At 46.4% G+C, this 11,853-nt stretch overlaps 2 protein-coding genes across 6 annotated transcripts in view; both read left to right on the forward strand.

The window, feature by feature from the left end:
• LOC121650711 (bone morphogenetic protein receptor type-2-like) overlaps positions 1 to 11,853 on the forward strand; it is a 47,378-nt gene that overhangs the window by 35,265 nt on the left and 260 nt on the right. For 4 of the 5 annotated variants that reach the window (XM_042002383.1, XM_042002382.1, XM_042002384.1 and 1 more), the window contains 2 exons: positions 435 to 1,488; positions 2,683 to 8,371. In XM_042002383.1, the coding sequence (XP_041858317.1) occupies positions 435 to 1,488; positions 2,683 to 2,993 (1,365 nt within the window). In that variant the 3' untranslated portion in view covers positions 2,994 to 8,371. Of the gene's footprint in view, positions 1 to 434; positions 1,489 to 2,682; positions 8,372 to 11,853 lie in introns of those variants that run through there. The other variant, XR_006012320.1, reaches the window with a different exon arrangement.
• LOC121650516 (extensin-1-like) lies at positions 3,081 to 4,431 on the forward strand. Its single transcript, XM_042002070.1, has 2 exons — positions 3,081 to 3,998; positions 4,282 to 4,431. The coding sequence occupies exons 1-2, from the start codon at positions 3,081 to 3,083 to the stop codon at positions 4,429 to 4,431; spliced, it is 1,068 nt and encodes a 355-aa protein (XP_041858004.1).

The raw sequence follows: 11,853 nt of genomic DNA on the forward strand, positions 1-11,853 counted from the left end.
AGATTGGTGAAGCTCTGTCCATCTTTCCCTCTGAGAGACTCTGCCTCTCTGAAATGCTCCTTTTATACCAGTCATGTTACTGACCTGTTACCAGGTAACCTGGTTAGTTGTTAAATGCTCCTCCAGGTGTTTCTGGTTTGTACCAGGTATCAGCTCATATTTTCATCTCATGGTGAAACGTCTGTTTCATCCTCTGACATGTTTTTATCTTCTACCGGGTAAAAGATGGCTGGAGGAGATTCTGGTTTTATTTATATTTTACACAGAAAACCAACTTTTTTGCTTATTTGGCTTCAAAGACCTTCGTCCAGTCATGATTCAGGTATCGTTATTCAGCTCCGCCCTCATATCCAAATGGTCACTTCTGTAGATAAAAAACTGTGACATCATTTTGACCACGCCCACCTCTGATCCAGTATCTTCCTTGTTTTCAGGTGGAAACTGGCGTCGCCAAGATGAACATGGTGATGGTTGCTACAGCTGCAGAGCCACACCCGGTTACCATGGTTACCAACAACGTGAACATTAGAAGCAGCGCTGCTAGTGGGAGAGAAGCCCCGCCCACCTCCAGCAGCTGCAGCGCCGGTGTTCCCACCCTGGTGACGAATGTGATGGTGGGAGGAGGAAGAACCAACCCTGCTGGACCTCAGGAGGAAGAGGAGGAGGGAGGAGGAGCAGACGGCCGCCTGAGTCTGCTCAACTTCAGTCCTGATGAACATGAACCTCTGCTGAGGAGAGAACATCTGCCCGCAGAGAGCGACCCTCCTCCTCCTCCTCATCTTCATCAGCTCCATCACCTTCGTCACCACAGTCGAGCTGGAAACGTCTCCAACAACAACAACAACCGGCTGGCAGTGGGATCAGACCTGAAGGTCCATGAGCCTGAAAGGAAGCAGAGCTCAGAGGCGGGCGGGAGAGACTGCAGTCCTGAACCAGAACCAGGCACTGGTCCAGTCTCAAATCTGGAACACAAGATCCTGGGTCCTGTTTCAGTGGGTGGAGCTTCATCTGATGAAGCCATCATATTGCAGGCTCCTCCCTTCATTGAAACCCAAGGTTCAAGTCTATGTCAGGAAGATGTTCCGGGTCCAGTACTCATCCAGAATCCAGAAGATCCACTGGTCCACTCCACAGTCACCACTGAGTTCTCAGACTGCAGAGTAGAAGCTTCAGGAACCCAGACCTCACAGGACCAGAACCTGGATGCTTCAGGTTCGGACACATGGACCCTCCCTCAGAAACCATCTCCAGAATCTCCAGCATCTCATCCAGGATTATCTTTGGAGGTTCCAACTACACAAACTGAAGCTTTGGAGTCTTCTCCCACAGAAGGTTCACGTCTAGAACCTGCAGGACCTCCAGAACCTGCAGGACTACAGAGTGGACTTGTAGAACCAGGTCCGATGAAGTCCCAGGAGAGACAGACAAAAACCAGGAGACCTGAGCGGCCCTGCTCCCTGGACCTGTCCTCATCCTACATCTCCTCAGGTGAGTCATGTCTGCGACTCCTCAGGCGTGCCTGAGTTTGTTTCTATGCTGATGACATAATCTTATACGAACATGGTTTTTATGAAACCCAGCAGGACTTTACCAACCTTAATCTGTTCTTAATTGCTAAAAAACAAAAATTATGTGATTTGGTCAGAAAGGCAGGAGTCCCGTCCACCATGGACGTCTCTACAACAGATGAGCCATCACTGATCAGGTTATAGTCCACAGAAATCTGAGAATTTGCCTCAGAAGCACCCCCTTTACTCCAAAAGACAACAGTCTCCTCAGAAGATAGACCTGCTCCGCCCTGTATCGTGGTCTGTGTTGTGTCTGAAGTCTGCAGTGTAAAGGGTGAAGAGCAATGGGACCAACACCTGGTCAGACACAGTCCCGGGTCTCACAAACTGGGACCGGTTTGTGTAGAATCCAGTCTGCCAGATGAAGGTCCACCCAGCCCTCTCCAGGTTGGCTTTCAGGAGCTATGGCTGGATGGTGTTGAAGGAACTGGAGAAATAAAACCATGATTCTCTCAGTGGTTCTCCAGGTGAGCCAGAGCACGGTGCAGCGAAGATAACCACGTCTTCCACTCCGATGCCAGGCTGGTAGGAGAACTGCAGTGGATCCATGGAGGGTCCCACCGTGGAGGTGTTCCAGAACCAGTCTCTCCAGGGTCTTCATCAGATGGGATGTGAGAGCCACCGGCCTGTAGCTGCTGAGTTCCCTGGTGTGAAATGTCTTTTGCACTGGTACCACATTGGAGGTCTACCAGATCTCTGAGGCTCAGGTTGAAGACCTGCTTCATAAGTCCAGACAGAGACTTCAGGATCCTGGAGCTGATGCTGTCTGTTCCAGCAGCTTTTTCACCTTGATCCTCCTCAGCTTCTTTCTCACCTGGGCTGATCTTTGACCCAGTTCAGGTCCCCTCAGCCTGTTAGCGGAGCATTTTGAAGCCTGCGATAGTTTTTAGGCTTCTCCTCACCCCACTGATGTTCTGCTGCTGCAGCTGCTCCTCCATCTTGAGAGGTAGACCATGTAGATGCTACATGGCTTGAATTACAGGTCCTTCGGGATCCTTCAGGTGTTCTGTCAGGTGTTACCGGCCCATCAGAACCTGTGCAGAACCATCACATCTTATGCACTGGCAGCTTCTGTTCTTCTGTTTCCTGATTCCACATTCTTCTTCTCCCCCAGATTCTTCTTTCCTCACAGATGGCGGCAGTCTGAGTGCGACCGGAGAGAAGATCAAACGCCGCGTCAAGACTCCATACATGCTAAAAAAATGGCGTCCGGCCTCCTGGGTGGTCTCCACGGACACGGCTTTGGACCTGGATTTTGACTTCGACTCAAGCAGCAGTCAGATCCACTCTGGTCTTCAGAGACCAGGAAGTTCTGGCATCCCCAAAATCAACCAATCAAAGTCGAGCATGGCTGTGTTTCTGGTTGGTGGGGGTGGAGCCACGGCGATCACGACCTCTGAGCCCGACAGGATGACCTGCTTCTGAAAATGTCCTCACCTTGTTTTAACTTCGTCATCTTCCTTCTGTTGGACCTGAGACGGGACGGTCCACCTCCAGAATCAAACATCCATCATGAGGAACCAGAGAAGCTCCTGTCTTCCTGTCCACTCGTCCACCTGTCTACCTGTCCACTCATCCTCCTGTCTACCTGTCCACCTGTCTACCTGTCCACTCGTCCACCTGTCTACCTGTCCACCTATCTTCCTGTCCACTCGTCCACCTGTCTACCTGTCCACTCACCCTCCTGTCTACCTGTCCACCTGTCTTCCTGTCCACTCGTCCTCCTGTCTACCTGTCCACCTGTCTTCCTGTCCACCTGTCCACTCGTCCTCCTGTCTTCCTGTCCACTCATCCTCCTGTCTACCTGTCCACCTGTCTTCCTGTCCACTCATCCACCTGTCTGCCTGTCCACTCATCCTGCTGTCTACCTGTCCACCTGTCTTCCTGTCCACTCATCCTCCTGTCTACCTGTCCACCTGTCTTCCTGTCTACTCATCCACCTGTCTACCTGTCCACCTGTCTACCTGTTCACTCATCCTCCTGTCTACCTGTCCACCTGTCTTCCTGTCCACTCATCCTCCTGTCTACCTGTCCACCTGTCTACCTGTCCACTCGTCCTCCTGTCTACCTGTCCACCTGTCTTCCTGCCCACTCGTCCACCTGTCTACCTGTCCACTCGTCCTCCTGTCCACTCGTCCACCTGTCTGCCTGTCCACTCATCCTCCTGTCTGCCTGTCCACTCGTCCACCTGTCTACCTGTCCACCTGTCTTCCTGTCCACTCATCCTGCTGTCTACCTGTCCACCTGTCTTCCCGACCAGTCATCCTCCTGTCCACTCGTCCACCTGTCTTCCTGTCCACCTGTCTTCCTGTCCACTCATCCTCCTGTCTACCTGTCCACCTGTCTTCCCGACCAGTCATCCTCCTGTCCACTCATCCTCCTGTCAACCTGTCCACCTGTCTACCTGTCAACTCGTCCTCCTGTCTTCCTGTCCATCTGTCTTCCTATCCACTTGTCTTCCTGTCTTCCTGTCCATCTATCTTCCTGTCCACTTGTCCTCCTGTCTTCCTGTTCATCTGTCTTCCTGTCCACTTGTCCTCCTGTCCTCTGGCCCACTCCTTCTCCTGTCCACTTATCCACCTATCTATCCATGCACCTGCTCCCTTTTCAACTTTCCTTCTATCAAACTGTCCTCCTGTCCACCTGTCTTCCTGTCCACCTGCCCCCTGTCCGCTCAAGCTCCTGTCAATGTCCTCACCCTATGTCTCTGAAGATCAAGATGGTGGTTCATGGTCTCAGAGTTCTTCTGGTCGGTGGTCTGTCCAGGTGTTATGACCTGATCCAGTTGAAGGAACCTCCAGATGTTCTCTCAGCTTCCTGCTCCACGGACTCACCTTCAGGTGGATTTGAAGGTTTTACCTGAAACACCTGAGACAAACCTGCAGGTTCTGCTGTAAACTAGATCTGAGACTGAATGAGACACTTCCAGGACCAGAACTTTTTAGTTCCCACTGTGACGGTTCTGGGTTTGGTGGGCGTGGCCTCACGTCACAACTGAGCTGCTGATTTGTTTCTAGAGACTTATGGTAGGAACTAGAACCAGGACTTGATCCAGAACCTGACCTTATATCTGAAGCTCCAGCAAGGACCACCTCCCCACGTGGTTCTGATAAACTGAGACTGGATCTCCAGTCCAGGTCAGACCAGTTCCAGATGTTCCTCAGTCTGTGTCTGAACCCAAATCAATTCTGGAGGACCTGAGCACATTAAGGACCATTTACATCTCAAGTTCTGGTTCCATCAGTTTTCATGTGAATCTGTCTGTAGAGTCCAGGGTTCTGATGGGATCTGGTGCCAGTGGATTTAGGTTTTGATGGGATCAGGGCCCGGTGGGATCTCATTCAGATGGTAACAGGTCCTGATAGGATCGGGTCTTGATAGGATTCTGATGGGGTCAGGTTTGGGCTCAGATTGCTCTGGTCCGAGGACTGGATCTGAGGATCAGAGAACTGGTGTGTTGGTTTGTGGATCCAGTTCTGATCCTAATTGAGGTCGTTCAGAACTAGAGACAGAACTAATCCAACACCTGGTCCAGGTTCTGAAAGTTCTGAACTTTCTTCTGTCTGGTTTCTGATTCAAAATCTTTCAGAACCCGATGATGCTGACGAGCTCAGATTGGTTCTAGACCCGATCCAAAGTCCAGTTTTGAGATTCAGTTTTTTAAAGATTTTTACATGAAAAAAATAAAATCAAAAACTTTTTCAGTTTTTTTATTTTTATAACGAATGATGAAGATTTGTTGTTTTATGGTTCTGGTTCTACTCCCGCTCTGTCAGGTTTAGCTGGACTTTCTGGTCCGTCCTGACAGAACCACCAGTTCTGGTCGGACCGGATCTCTTCAGGTTGAATTTTCTACAGTTTTACTGTTTTTAGACGTCGATTCCTTTTAACATTGTGGATCTGAACCGATCTTTGGACCATGTTTGGTTCTGAGACACGTTCTGGACCAGGACCAACGTGAAACCTGGGCTGGTCAGTTCTGGTTTTACTGGTTCTGATAGTGGTCCTGGTGATGGACAGTTGTGAGCATGCTGGCTGGTTTTCCCGCGGTCCTGATGTGACGGCGTCCGTCTGCAGGAACAGATTTCTGATGATGAGGATGTTTAATGGCCTCGTCTTCGTCTCGTAGCTTCGGGCTGGAGATGCTGGACGTTTAGAGAAAACCTCTCCATGAAGGACTAAAACCGACCAGAACCAGGTTTATGTCGACTTTTATTATTAAATTAAAAACTAAGAAAAAATCTGCTCTGTGTGAAAAGACTGGAGGTTTTCAGAAGGTTCTGGTCCAGTTCTGGTCCAGTTCTGGTCCAATGCTGAAGTTTTATTGATGGATTTACCTGTAAAGTGTCGAGTTTAGTTCGTTTGTGTCATGTTGGGCGAAGCTCCATGTTCCTACTCTAACGTTTCCATGCTGCATGAGACGCAGATTTAAAGGGGACCTTTTAAACTAAGAACCGTTTTCCTTTTAACCCCCGGTTCTCGCAGCAAATCAGCTCCTCGTTCTCATCCCTGCTTGTGTAGTACGGCTGGTTTCCACCAGGGGGCGCATAAGAGACCAGATGCTGAATTTACCACAGCATTTTATTTCTGAAGCACTTTAAAAACAACAGAACAGCTGATTAAACGGCTGCACTATGAAGAACAAAGATTAAAATGCAAATAAAGAGAAAATAGAAGAATAAAACACCTTTAAGTTGCCACATAGCAGCTGTAGGAAATCTAAAGTAACACCGGTACATCTGAGTTGTATAAAGAAGAGAAGAAACCGGCAGAGGAGCTCGCTCCAGATGTTTGGAGTTAAATCTGGATCATTAAATGTCTCCAGGAACCCTGAACCAGAACTCTGGGTCTGGTCTTCAACATAGGGACGGGTCATACGGACATTTTTCCTCTCCAGATGATACCGTTAGTTTCATTTTCCCATCAAGATCAATGGAGGAAAATCATATATAATACCACATAAAACATCTCATGAACATAAATCCTAGAAAGAAATTTTAAAAATTCCACTGAGTGAATTAAAAAAAATAATTAAATGATAATATAAATAATTACACCAGAAATAAATTCAACTTAAACTTTTTCAAATTTAAATAGTTTTGCTCAATAAGCTGCATAAAACCTGTAAAATATTACATCATTACACATCTTCATCCTAACCTCTGATTGGCTGCCATGATCATGTGACACAGAAGACAGGAAGAACTGCACCAGGTCTGGTTCAACAGGTGTGTCCCGGTTCAGGGTCTGCACGCTTCGAAGTGCGGCTTCGTCGGCCACATACGTCATCGCGGTGCGCGAAGTCCTGTCCCAGTTCACAGAGTCTGAAGGAGCCTCCGAATCCACCTTCAAATCGTCGTTTAGCCCCAAACCAAGTGGTGGTGCTTCCTTCACCGCCTCTTTTCTTCATTAGGCACAAGACGGCGGCCAATCAGCAACCTTAGAAGAGTTGTATTAAGTTTAAATAAAGTTTTATTTTTAACTACACTTTAGTATAAACGTTACAAAACCAAGTAAATTTAAAGCCTGTTTGTTAAACGGTGACATTAAAATTCGGTAATATTTGATATTTAAGGACTTTTAAGGGTTAATGAAGTTTGTACCGGCTGGAAAAAAAAGCCTCAAACGTGTTTTTTTTTTCTTAATACGACCCTGAACTGGGACACACTGTCTTCATATTTAACCCTTTCATCCAGGATTTATTATAATAAATAGACACACAATTTTTTACTTCTACAGACACGTAATTTATTATTCACATTTTATTTATCTTTATTTTATTTTTATTTTATCTTAGTATTTATACGATAATTTGTTCTATTTATATAAAAAGATGATCTATCAAATCTAATTAATCTTTTTACTCCTTACTGGATGTATCGCTGCTGTCCCCTGTCCTCATCCATTCGTAGACTGTCTCTCTGTCCTCGTCTGTCTCCCTGTCCACGTCCATGCATAGACTATCTTCCGTCCTTGTCCCTGCGTAGACCAGAAAACAGCTGTTAAACAGGTCTCGGCTGTGGTGGAAATGATGCATGAAAGGGTTAAAAAGTATTGATCCCGGAGCATAAGTAGACCTTCCACCTGGTCCACCTGGTCCACCTGGTCTACCTGGTCCACCTGGTCCAGACCCCGCCCCCACTGGTTACTGGAATGTTGCAGCTGGTTGATTTTTGACTTGGAGAACAAACGTAAAACACAGGAAGCAGCCTTGATGAACACATTTATATGTTTAAAAGGACTTATATTCTCATTTATCTTCAGATGCTTGGGCTCCTGTCTCTTTTAGAACCCCCACCCCCTTTAGAATCCTGCTGCACCGTGATTGGCCAGCTCCTGGAAGCCTGCAGGGGGCTGGGCTAAATGCTCCCTTTTAATTCTGCCATTCTTGTGTGATATGAAGGTGATACAGAGAGAAATGTAGATAAAATAAGATATTTAATGAACATTTGTCTTCTGGTTCTGATGATTCTGGAATCTTTGAAGTCCCTGTATGTCGGTGAATATGTCATGTATCTGTTTTAGCTTCCCGTGTATTTATGTATGATAGTTTTCCAGTAGTGTAAATACTCTGTGTACTTTATTACACACTGTAAACTTTCATATGAGACCAAGTCCCTCCCCATGTGATGTTAATGTTGTATTCTGTCAGCTCAGACGTCCATCTGACTATCAACATGTTTCATGTTCTTCTTTACTGCATGCTAACAATCCCACAGATTAGACGTTAATCATCCTATATTTCCATGTAGGGGAAACACTAACATGTCATATGCTTCATTTAATAAAATGCATTAAACATGTTCACTTGTTTTATTTCCTCCAGAATCAGCTGATGTTGTTTATTTACAATTAACACCTTTATGTCTAATTTAATATGTCTAATAGATACAGTTTCTGAGACCTATTTCATCACTTTGTGGTTAAAAAAAAATAAAAAAATAAAGAATTGCTCCAAATCCTGTTTTTTCACAATCTGATACTTGTCTTCTGCCCCCTGGTGGACATGGTATAATTTTCAGGTTCTTTTATTAGTTTATAAATGTCTTAATGGTCTTGGGCCCTCTTATTTATCCGACCTGCTTTTAAATTATGAACCTTTGCGGACCCTGAGGTCCTCTGGTAGCAGTCTACTAGTTGTTCCAAGGGCGAGGACCAGGACATACGGTGAGGCCTCTTTCCGTTGTTATGGCCCTCGTGGACCAGCCTGCCGGAGAACCTCAAGGCTGCAGAGACTGTTTTTAAAAAGAGGCTTAAGACCTTTTTAACTTTAACTAAATTTTATTTGATCTTAAGCTTATTTGACATAATTTTATATCTTGTTATTTTATTTTAATGTCATTTTACTCAACTGTATTTATTTTATTTATCTGTTTATTTATTTATTTATTTATTTACTTACTCTTAGCTTATTGTTTCTTAAGGTTATTTAATACTTGTTTTAACTCCAGTGTTTTCCTCATGGGGATCCTCCACGCCGGGGGCTCTGCCTGCTCAGTTTGGGGTTGTTGCTTCGGTGATCGCCCTTGTCTGGGTGGCTGGGGCCCTGCACTGCAGCCTTATGGCTGTGGTGTGGCTCCGGTCTGCTCTGATCGGGTGGTTGTCGTGATGGCAGCCTCTGTAGGACATGGGTGGACTGGCTCCTGGTGTGGATGGATCCCCATGATATTGTTTCCTCACAGCAGCATCAAGCCAGATGGTTTTCACTTTTGTTTTAATGTGCATAAATTGATTTTTTCATGTAAGGCACTTTGTGTTGCCCCAGCATGAAAAGTGCTTTATAAATAAAGTTTGATTTGATTTGATATTTGGTAATAAATACAACATACAAGCAGAAAAATTTATTTAAGCTATGACCCAGTTCAGGGTCAGGTGATGTGTGAACTTGTGATCTTGTATTTAAACTAAATGACTTAAAAAAAATTAAAAGCCCTGCCTCCAGCACTACATGCAGCACCTGGTTCCACCTGGTTCCACCTGGTTCCACCTGGTCCACCTGGTTCCACCTGGTCCACCTGGATCCACCTGGTTCCACCTGGTTCCACCTGGTCCACCTGGTTCCACCTGGTCCACCTGGTCCCACCTGGTTCCACCTGGTCCACCTGGTTCCACCTGTTCCACCTGTTCCACCTGGTTCCACCTGGTCCACCTGGTTCCACCTGGTCCACCTGGATCCACGTGGTTCCACCTGGTCCACCTGGTTCCACCTGGTTCCACCTGGTTCCACCTGGTCCACCTGGTCCCACCTGGTTCCACCTGGTCCACCTGGTTCCACCTGGTCCACCTGGATCCACCTGGTTCCACCTGGTCCACCTGGTTCCACCTGGTTCCACCTGGTTCCACCTGGATCCACCTGGTCCACCTGGTTCCACCTGGTTCCACCTGGTCCACCTGGGTCCACCTGGGTCCACCTGGTCCACCTGGTCCACCTGGTTCCACCTGGGTCCACCTGGACTCCAGCAGTCTGACCACCACTTAATGACGACGTCCATCTTGTTTGAATTCATGCTTGTGTTGTTCTTCCTCTCAAATGTTAGTTGCTTTGGATAAAAGCGTCTGCTAAATGACTGTAGAATAGAATAGAATAGAATAGGTTGAAACAGTTTTACTCTAGAATATCTGGTCTACAGTTGATCTAAAGCACTTTTCATTTGGTTTGTGATAAAAACATAAAAACTTTCTGGTTTGGATTCAGTTAACTTTTTTTTTCTATTTGTGATCAAACTCTAAATATTTTCAAACAAAGTTTTGGACAAAGAAAAGCAAATTTAACCTGATGACGTTATTCTCATAGATATTCTAACAGGACTGAGTAGCAGCGAAGGAAAAAATATCATCCACACGGGAAATGAGAAGAATCTGCTTCTATGTGAAAACATTTGACTTTTTTTCTTAATTCTACCTTTTTCTTGACAGGAAGAGTAAAAAAGCTTCTGTGCGTTTCTAACCTGGTTGTTGTGTTTGCCGTCCATGAGAGGTTGGTGTTGTATAAGTAATACTCCTTTAACCAGATTTAACTGAGCTTTATTCCAGATACACTGGCTCATACCAGCTATAAATAAATAAAATAAAAAACAACAATCAGATCTAATAACAAGCTAAAGCCGTTCCTGTAGGAAGACAGTCGTTGTAAAGCAGGAGGAAAAGCTCAGATCACTGACGTCGGCAGCCTCAGAGGGACTTTTATTTATCCATCAATCAACACTCAAATTTCAAGATTTAAGCTTTTTATTGTCACTTACTGGAGTTCGTGAGTACAAACCCAGGAAGCTCCGTCCCACACTGCAAAAACTCAAAGAATCATTTAAAGAACAATGTTGTATGAAAAGTAAACACTACAATATAAGCTTGTCTGTGAATATATCCTTTTTACTTTTTTTATATACCAACACAAAAACAGATCCAGGTGATCCAGGTGATCCAGGTGATCCAGGTGATCCAGGGGTCTGAAGTGCTGCTGCTTCGCGGGTGTCCAGGAGACGGGGACGTGGGACACCAGTGACCTTCCCTGCTATGTTCTTTATGCCCTGCAGGGTTTCTCTGTTCTGTACGGGGACCCAGCTGGTCAGGATGCTCTCAATGCTGCCTCGGTAAAGGGGCTCGTGTTGGGTGGGGGGCGCTCCCTCTCTTCAGCCACCGGGCTTTCTCCACCAGTGATGTGACGTTGGCTGTCCAGGACAGGTCTTCACAGATGTGGAGACCAGTGATGGAGTGTATGGCTGAAGGTGTTATTGTCCTCTCACTGAGGATTCCTGCAGCCAGCTGCACAGTGAGGTGTTGAGTCCCAGCTGGTCCAGTTTGGATGGTTTTGGATGCTGAACTGAAGTCTATAAACAGCATTCGTACAGGTGAGCGGTTAGCTCAGTATGCAAACTGGAATGGGTCCAGGGTGGAGGGGAGGGTTCAAAGCGGTTTACAGTCCAGTCTGCCAGTCCAGGGGAACTGTCCCCGATGTCCACGCAATGCTGCAGAGGCGTGTTAACCAAGACAGCCTGCAGCAGAGCGTCCTCTGAAACATGGACTCAAGCTGGATGAGGAGCGTCCTGTCCAGGGACCCCCATGGGAGACAGCGTGGACCTGGGCTCTGACATTGGATGCTGAAACGCTGGAAAAGACCAGGACGCTGGCGTCTGCTCTGTTTCCATTTCAGCACAACGCTCTTATCCCACACAGCTCCCATTTATTCATCAAATACCACAATCAGTAGCGTCGACTCCTGCTGCAACCAGTTCCTGATCTACAGTTACTTCCTCTGTTAAATGCATATCGCCAACAATGTTGATCT

The sequence above is a fragment of the Melanotaenia boesemani genome, chromosome 12, assembly GCF_017639745.1.
Source record: "Melanotaenia boesemani isolate fMelBoe1 chromosome 12, fMelBoe1.pri, whole genome shotgun sequence".
Classification (NCBI taxonomy): Eukaryota; Metazoa; Chordata; class Actinopteri; order Atheriniformes; family Melanotaeniidae; genus Melanotaenia; species Melanotaenia boesemani.

Bases quoted from the DNA above. Each gene is read 5' to 3' on its own strand.
- LOC121650516 (XM_042002070.1), top strand. From the start codon at position 3,081: ATGAGGAACCAGAGAAGCTCCTGTCTTCCTGTCCACTCGTCCACCTGT. The intron at 3,999-4,281 runs GTCCATCTGTCT...ATGTCTCTGAAG, and splicing joins ACTCGTCCTCCTGTCTTCCT to ATCAAGATGGTGGTTCATGG.